Source organism: Uloborus diversus, chromosome 6, assembly GCF_026930045.1.
Source record: "Uloborus diversus isolate 005 chromosome 6, Udiv.v.3.1, whole genome shotgun sequence".
NCBI classification, from domain to species: Eukaryota; Metazoa; Arthropoda; class Arachnida; order Araneae; family Uloboridae; genus Uloborus; species Uloborus diversus.
The window spans coordinates 117,383,674-117,393,264 of NC_072736.1; the positions used below are offsets into that span (position 1 = coordinate 117,383,674).

Sequence of the window (9,591 nt, forward strand, 5' to 3'; positions counted from 1 at the left end):
ATAATCAAGAAGCGAATTAAAATTGCGCTCTACGCTTGCTATCAACCATATTGTTGCCAATACACATGAATAAAGGTGCAGATTAAATATTTTGCTCTGTGAACGGCAACAATAAATGGCATTTCATCATTTGTGATGTCATCTGGCAGAAGGGTAAACAATGAAAGCGAACCGATTTAAGTATTTTTTTTAAATATTAAACAAAAACAAATTATTTAAAAAATGGTTAGTTCCTATGTTTTTAAGCATGCTCTTTCAGAAAAAAAATACTTTTAAAATTTTGGAAACGACCCCATTCTGTAATGAAGACAAAATATCAAAAATATTTTGTTAATACTTACTACAACAACTTTTCCTAAATCAAATAATCCTTTCTTTTTCTTTCTTTTCTTCTTTTCTTTTACTTTTATTACATCTGTAAAAAAAAAAAAAAAAAAATTCAATACAGGGGAACAAAATAGTATCTCCTGTGAAAATAAGAATACATTTGCTACAACATTCCTTCAACTCTTCAGCATCCACATATGTAAAAACTATCAATACAAACATGTAACAACACCGACTAAAATGGGTGTTGAAAAAATAGCAATTTTAATACAAACATGTAACAGCACTGACTGAAATGGGTATTTAAAAAGAAGGAATTTTCTTCTCTTAACTTTACAAATTTCATTTGTAAAGTTAGGGCAGAAAAAAAATCAACAAGCAAAAGAGAAAAATTTACGTACTTGCCAATCCCTTGAATTTTGCAAATTTTCCAGTACAGGAATGCTAATTAGATCCTGAGTCATAATCAATTTAATGTAAAAGATAAATTTATTTCTCCAAAAAAGCATTACCTGAACAGTGCTCTGGCACCAAACCACCTCTGTTGCCACCTGTGCTTTTTCTATCTTTATTAAGCTTTTTTACTTTCTTCTATATCTAATATATAGAAGAAAGTATTGGATTCGTGCAAATTTTCGAATTTCGAATTTTGACAGATTTGTACGTTTTGAGGTGTGCTGAGTCCATTTCGACCATTTTTGGAAAATGTCTGTCGGTCTGTGTGTGTGTGTGTGTATGTGTGTCACGTCTGTGTGTGACCAGTTTTTTGTGGACGCTCTACAACAAAAACTACCGCATGAAATCGAACGAAATTTTGTACACATATGTGCCCCTATGTGAACTTGTGCCCATTAGTTTTTGGCGCGAATTCCTCCAAGGGGGGTGGAGCAATGGGACGTTTTTTGAGTTACGCGTGCTTGCTATTCCTCAGGAAGTAACTGGCGGAATCAAACAAAATTTGGTCCATATGTTGGTATTAACAGGAACAGGTGCTGATTCAATTTTGGTGTCAATAACTCAAACGGGGGTTGAGCTATAGAACGTTTTTTGTCGTCAATTGTGACTGCTGTATCTCAAGAAATAATGAACGGAATGAAAGAAAAATTTATCGGCAAGTAGCCCTTAGTGGGTATAAGAACTGATTTTATTTTTGTGTCAACAGCTAAAAAGGGGGTAGCGCAATCACCCGTTCTTTTTTTCCATTTTGAGTGCCCTATCTCAAGAAGTAATGCTACGTTCTGGTTGAAATTTGGAATATATGTGAATCCATATGTAAACAGGCTCTGGTTCAATTTTGACGCCGATCGCTCCAAGAGGTGTTGATTTTTTTTTTTTTTTGGCGAGTAAAAATATTTTTATTAATGCAACAATAAGAAAGATAAATCATAATAGATTGTCGTCTGCGTATTTCTCGTGATTTTAATTGTATGGAAATGATAGGAAATATTATCTCAATGATTTAAAATTTTTAACTGTTGCCATCTTATGTTTGTTAACAAATAAAATATTTGTAATTAATTCAAGTAAGGCTTTTAAAATAACTTTCAATTTTCGCTCTTTGCTTTGCTTTTGCAATAATTCAGACATTGGGATAGTCGTCAAGTTTTTGCATGCGTAATTTTGTTTTTGTTGGGAATATTGCTTCCTCGTCAAGCATGGGGAGGGATCAGAAAAAAAAAAAGAAAAATATAGAAGAAAGTTTCGTGATGGCCACAACATACTAGTTTATAAATTGTAACTCTTGAAAACGGGTATTTTTTATTGACAATCTTCAGTACTAGAAAATTGCACGTCAAAACTTGACGGGTGAAAGTTGCTTCTCCATTTGAACAAAGCAATTGCCTGATTGGTGATATTTTGATAGTTGAAATTTTAACCCTAACTCCAGTGGATTAACCCTAAACTCCAGTAGATAGCATTAATTGTTGACCACTTTTTCGTTTCTTCATTCTCCTAAAATTAGTCATACCAGTAAAACAGTTTAGTTACCGGATCCAGTTCAGCCTAGTCAAAATAAAGTATTTTCCTGCATGTATATATCAAATATTAATAATATCAAATTATAAATAACTTGCTGAATTTTTGATGCTTCAACAATGAAATAATGCCATCATGTATGCGATGGCGTGAGTTTCATTGTTGATGATGTCAGAGCATTACTCAATCGGTGATTTTGGCTATTATATGTATGAGGATTATAGGAAAATGGAAATTTTGAAATTTGTTTTCCAGACTAAGGCACAATATATCTCACAATATACCACAAAGAGTCATTTTTAATTGCATTCACCTTGTTCTTGTTCTTCATTATCAGAGGATAATTCCATGTCTTCAACTTCATTCTCCAAAGTACCATTTGTTTCCATTTCATTTTGCTTTTCAGCTGCAGGATGATTCTCAATAGGGATTGATTGTGCTACATTATTTGCTTCCTCACAATCAGCAACGGTGCTTTCAACTTTAATTTCAGGAGCATTTTGCAAAACCTCTTTCTTCGACTAGGGGAAAAAGGATAAAATCAAATTTTTTATCTAAAGAAAATAATTACTATCTTACAAAATAATTATTGCCTTGACTAAAATTTAGCACTCATTGGGATGATTGTGCCCAGTGCTACAAAATTAAGATTGCCAAATTAGAAGTTCAAAAATAGAGTTTGCCCATAATGATAATAATGAGCATAAGAACTCTATTTTGATTGTTTATGTTTGCATTATTGTTTTAAATATTGGTAAATCTTTCTTAAAAAAAGAGGAAATATTGCAATACCTGGAAATAATCCCTACAATTAAGACAGTGCAAACAATTATTCTTACTGAAGCAAAATCCAAGATTTGCCTAGATCTGAAATTCTTTCGCATGTGATCATGGAATTTTGTCGAAATTAAATAATAAAAAAAGGTGACAATTTCAAATCAAAAGGCATCTGTTTTTATTACATCAGCTTTAATAAATTGTATACGCAGTGAAAAATAAGTTTTTAAAAGAATAACTAAAAAAGCTGTTCCAAAAGGTAAGAAATTCTATTTTTAATCTTCAAGAAACAATTTTGATGTTTTTGAAGGATTTTGAAAAAGTTTTTTTATTTTTTATTTTTCACTTTATGGTTTTTTTACCTTTATGTTTAACATACTTTTATGTTGCATTGCAATGAAATGTGCCTTCTAATGTTGCAAGAGCACAATACAACGTTCTCTTATGGAAATTTGAGTCCAGTTACAAACTCCAATTTTTTCCAAAATATCTAAAATATAATGTTTTAGTTATAAGTGCCATAATACACGCATTCATTTGAGCAATTTTGTACAAAAACCAAAGTTAAAGGGTCAACTTAAAAATGGGCCAAAAATTTTCCTACCAAAACTTGAATGCTTGATAAAACCTAACATTTTCCCTATTCTATTCCAACTATTTAAACGAATCTGCCCCATTTTAATGAAAATTTATATTGTGTGGCTGAAAATAAAGACTTGAGTGTGGGAAATGTGGAATATCAGATACACAAATTTTCTGTATTGTTGATAATTGATTTAAGATTACAAAAGCAAAATTTAACAAAAGTCGAAACTTTTTGTACAAATGTAAAAAACGTGCATTTCATGAGAGAACCCCTGAACTGTTGCTTTAGCTTCATCAAAGTTGGCCCACAAGTTTTTACACTTAAATATCAAAATGATTTCCCTCGAATCTCCTCCCCTTTTATTTACTCAAAAATAACTTAATATATTGTTTTTATTGCTTCAACTTTGAAAAATGTTCAGGGAAGAACACCCAAACCTCTTTTCCATAAGTCACTTAAACATAGTCTAAAGTAGCATTTTTAATACGCCTTTGAAACATTATTGGGGTATAAATCAGGAATCCCTTCCCTTGGTTCATCAAAGATGGCCTAAGTTTGGGCATAAAAAGCCCCCAACCTCCTACCTTTTCATTGCTAAAAAGAGCCAAAAACTATTTAAACTTCATTCTCAAAAATATATAGGTGGAGACCCCAAAATTTCCTTTTCCTTTAATAGGATAGGTTCCAAAAAAAGCTTCAAATACAATACTTCAATAAATCAGCTTAAAAACAATTTTGAAGAGAAACACTTAAACCGTGTACCCCAAGTTCAGCAAAGTTCGCAAAATTTGCATTTTAAAATTCTAGCTTAAAACATTTTTGCATGAAGACCCCCTTCTACATCATCAAAGACAGTCTAACAGTTTTGAAGATTCAATTTCGGAAAATTTTCAGGGAGGAGGAAAATCGGGATCTTTTCCACTTCAATCACTGAAAGATAGCTTAAAATAGAGCATGTACTACTTCAGAAAAAATCTCTAATCCCAGTTATTCAACATTTAATTTTTGAAGATTTGACTCTTAAAACATAAAAAAAAATTTTTGCATTATAAAATGTAATAAAAACATTTAAATTGCTTAAAAACTGATCCTCGTTGCAGATGCGAAATGAAGGCAACAAAATCATAAAATCGGCATATAAAAGAATTTATTTAAGTAAAACTGTTAAAATTGCAATTTAAATATTGAAGATAAACATATTGATAAGTTACATTTGAGATCATTGGGGTTGCTTTCCCACAAGAGGGTGGGGGGGGGGGAGGTCATGAGGCAGACTGAAACATTGACATTAATAAAAGGAGCTCCTTTCAGGAGTTCTTTTTCCTTTCTTTAGGGGGGTTGCAATGTTGGAGGGGGTGAGTCGTTGCTGTCAGATTCAGTGAATTACTTTTTAATTAACCAAAATTTTTATGTACCAAAAATCAACAGACTGACATTACTAATTCATTTTAGGGTCATTAATATGGCTGGTTGGTTAGATTGGGGTTTTTGGCACAAGAGCCTAAAAGTAGGCTATACTGCGCCAGTCGTTGATATGAACCGAGCTTCTGGATTCACAAATGCATTAAAAAGATTTTACCTTTTTTTGTCTCCTTTCTTCACGTATTTGAGCAATTTTTTCTTCTAAGGTACTTGCTTTTCGCTTGACATATTTCTTGATATCGTTCCAGGCATCATTTTCAAAAGTGTCAGTTTCATCAAAGCAAAAATTTGATGAAAATTTTTCATCTTTCCTTTCTTCTTCCTTCAAAGAAATAATTTCATAAAAAATGTACAATAAATCACACTAAAAACAAATCTTCATTTAACTAAATCTTAGTCAAAACTGTCTGATATAACTAAATGCATTGCATGAATCATTAACAAACTAAAACATCAATTAAAGAACAAAATTGTATATAGTACGATGATCATCCAAAAAGCATGCATGCAAGCCCGGATCTGCATACCTTGACACTTGACATCCTCAGAGACCACCAGCACCTACCAATTGCTCGGTTTATCGGTTTTAAATGCTCAGATAAATCTAAGCAAGTAGGTCTCTGAGGAACTTTATTTAAATACATAAAACATTACATAATTATCTGTTACAATTTTGATTTGCTCTTGACAAAAATTTTGGTACTTATGTAATAAAGTAGACAACCGAATCTGCATACCCGCAGTGCAGGGGAGACCCACGTGCTTAAGGGGCCCAACGGCTCGAGAAATTGAACTTAAACTAGCACTAAGACTTATTAACATTGCAAATATATACTGCCAACCTTTGGGGACCATACATATTTTGTTGCAGGGGAGGCAACAAAATTTATAGATCTGGGCCTGCATGCATGGGCCCCACATGAGGAGCCATGGGTACCAGCGCAATGGGGCCCAGAATGAAAAAAAAAAGTGATTAAAACTTAATTTGTACCAATGCATACAATGGAAGGGACTGTGGCATGATCCAGCAAGCAGGTAACATAATAAATGCGGGACAGTGAAAGCGCTCGACCTAAGCACTTTTTCCATCCACCAAAACTCCTCCAGTAATATTTAGATAACCAACATGCAATCATTTTCCCACAAAGATCAAGTAGGAAAACAATGTGACTTCAAAACACTAAATTTCTCACATGGGGTAAAATGCAATATCTACAAGCCCATCTTCTATTTTTGAAACAGTAGATTGGGTTCAAGTAGTAGACATATTTGAAGTAACTAACATGATAAAAATGTTCTTAGAATGAAGACAAAGCTTGGCTTAGCCATAATATTGACAAAAAGGAGTTAAATGAGTAATTTTCTATCATTGGTGCATTTTAAATCTTGGCAATTAATAGAAACTAATTATTTGGCAATATACATCATTTTGTCTTTTTACTGAACATCTAAGCAAACTAAGCATTAGAGCAAAAATAAACCACCAAATAAGTATGTTAGGCCATATAAATGTTAAATAAATCAGCCATTAAAAAAGATGAAAAGTTGTAACAAAATATTTTTCCACTGAAATGACATATTAAAAGCTCAATGAAAATTTTAATAATCTACATAGTTGAGCAAAATGTTATTAGAAACATGTTTTTGCCACGGTAGAAGGAGGGCCCCAAAGTCCCCTCCCCCCCAGTTTCTAACCAGGCAGACAAGGTCTCTTGTTGCCCCAGTGTAGAAAGTAAACAACTCACCACCAAACTTGTGCATTTTACAAAAATTTGTGCAAACTCATCTGTTGTGCATTTTACATGATTAAAGCATATGACAAATAAGGAAGGAAAGCAGTACAAAACATTAACTAAAGTGAAATCAAATATAACTACTTTTATAAGAATTAAAAATGGGAAAATTTCATATTTAGGTAATATCTAATTCTATACACATCACATCAACCAAAAACAATAAGCAAGCTTGGATTCCCCAACCAAGTCCACAAATGAACTTATTATTAAGCACGAATCTTGGGGGGGGGGGGGAAATGCTGTTTTTCCCAACACTTTATAAAAGACAGAATAACAATACACCATTTCTAGTGTTAGGAATGCAAACAGTGGCGCAGCCACGGGAGGGGTTTTGGGATTTAAAGCACCTTCCAGAACACAAGCATTCATTTCCTCTGTTAAAATCAAGGGAAAAATAGCAGAGTACCTATTTGAGTTTTTCCAAGCGGAATAGGTTTCAACAAAATATCTTACTGCTTTTAGTGATCGGGATCAGGAAGCAGTCAGAAATTACTTTTCAATTCTTAAATATAAAAGTTGTATTTCATGATTAGCACCCCACATCCCCACTGGTATAAGATAGTTAAAATGTTGTCAATAAAGCTCTACAGGGCCCTCAACACTTCCATCACTGCACAAATCCTTTTTAGGGACATCTAGAGCAGGGTTGCCAGATTTAAGAACAGTAAATACGGGACAGGCTTTTAGAAGTCTAAGGGGGGGGGGGGCTTTTTGAGGTTGACAGTAATTACTGGATATGGTGTATTTTTAAGAGGTGCTTTCCAAGGTAGAACAACTCTTCATGATAAATCTGAAAAATTCAATCGTAACAAAACCTTAAACATTGCAAAATGTCGCGGATCAAAGTACTGTCTGATCTCGAAAGCCGCGACTAGCACCGTTGAACGGTTCTATTTTAAAAAGGGGTGACAGCTTGTTGAAGAGAACGCACCATGGTAGCATTTCTGCTTTAAAAAAAAAAAAAAAAAAAAGCCTCAACCCGAACCAACATCTCTAATAAACAAATCCAACGGAAAACAAAAAAAAAAAAAATCCCCCTCACATTCGTTATCTTTCTTATCAATATCTCCCCTATTTTGATAAAATCAGAAGCGACCTGACGCATGCGCAAATTTGAGGAAGGTTGCGGTTTAAAATGTCAAACAGTATAAAAATCATTTTTATTGTGATTGACGACGCATCAGCAGAGATATATTCCTAACATTAGTCTATGAGCAAAGAGGAAGCAATCATTCAGCTCCTCGTGGTTCTTTCAAAACAAAAACCAAATTAAAACGAAAATAATTTTTGCATTTCCTGTCACATGATTTTCTAATTGCTCTTTATTTCACAATTTTTTCCCCTTAAAAAATGTCTCGTTTTGTAAAAGATGTATAGTTACTAGCTAGAATACGGGACTTTAGCCGTCCCGTATGGAAGTTCCCCGGGACACGGGACAATTTTACAAAATACGGGTCTGTCCCTTGAAATCCGGGACGTTTGGCAACCCTGATCTAGAGGGAGGAAGCCTACCGCATCGGATTTTCTGAGGCTCTTAACCAATTCTCATCGAAAGATCGAAAACGTTATTAGCTAGCATTTGACATTCATAAAGACATGAATGTATTTGAGAAGGATGCTTATAATGATCTCGCGAAAAACACAAAATATGAATAAGGTAAAAGTAAAAACAATAATAAATATTCTGTGCTTTTTCCCACTTTCTTCCTTTCATTGTGATATCAATACGAATTATTAATTGTTTTTAAGCACTTACTTTGAATGAATAATAACTAATCTGTAGAAATTCTTTGATACTGAATAATTAAACTTTGTAAATGAATGGGAAAGAAAGCAACAGTTTTCGATTTTGAAAACCCCTCCCAGAAAAAACTTCTGGCTGCTCTACTGAATGCAAACTTTTCAGTTTAAAGGATTAAAACTTTAGGGAAGCAAAGATTTCTACTTTATCTAACACAATTACCTCATCACTGTCTGCGTTTGATCCTTCTACTTCATCATCTTCATCCAGTGTTCGAATCAGACCTATTTCATTTACATATTTTGATTCGATTTGAGCAAATTTATTTTTGGGCATTTTCCTTTCTTTTAAGCTTAGATTGGTACCCTGTTGCCTGATTGCTTGAAATCGTTTGAATGATTTTTAACTTTGTATTTTGCCCAAGTTTTTAACTACAGGACCTTCGTCACATGCAATATACAGTTGAAAATGCGATGCGTGCAAGAAACAGAAAGTAAACACATGGAGCACAAGAGATACAGTTACAACTTACAAACAATGGTTATGTTCGCATAGAGCTACCGGTCGATAGCAGTAAACTGGTGTTTACGGCCACGGTTTCCTTCTCCAACCAAATGGTCGACCAGTTGCTCTATGCGAACGTAGCCCTAATTTTTTCTCAGTTTGTTGTTTTTATTCATATATTTGGGCCGTGGTAGCCCGATCGGTAGAGATTCGGGGCCGGAGGGTCCTGAGTTCGAACCTCGATGGTCGAAGATCCACAGTCGTCATTAAAGGGGACTGGGCGACGTTAAACATGCTCGTGGTCTCAATGTCCTCCAAGTGAAACGATACCTCTGGGGGTGCTAGCACCAGGTAGCCATTAGCTCCTGGTCTAGTTCTAAATTCTCATTAACTGTTCGATCCGGTGATGGTGCTGCCATCTATCGGTATAAAAAAATAATGGAGGCAAGGCACTTAGTATG

General features: G+C 34.1%; 1 protein-coding gene across 1 annotated transcript in view; it reads right to left on the minus strand.

Annotated features, from left to right (window-relative positions):
- The window catches only part of LOC129223766 (probable ATP-dependent RNA helicase DDX27), a 57,111-nt gene extending 47,994 nt beyond the window's left edge, over window positions 1-9,117 (minus strand). Inside the window, exons 1-4 of the mRNA XM_054858125.1 lie at window positions 8,849-9,117; window positions 5,247-5,411; window positions 2,618-2,825; window positions 342-415 (exon numbers count right to left, since the gene is read on the minus strand). Of these exons, the coding sequence (XP_054714100.1) occupies window positions 342-415; window positions 2,618-2,825; window positions 5,247-5,411; window positions 8,849-8,962 (561 nt within the window). The 5' untranslated portion in view covers window positions 8,963-9,117. The remainder of the gene's footprint in view (window positions 1-341; window positions 416-2,617; window positions 2,826-5,246; window positions 5,412-8,848) is intronic.
- Window positions 9,118-9,591: the final 474 nt, after the last annotated feature.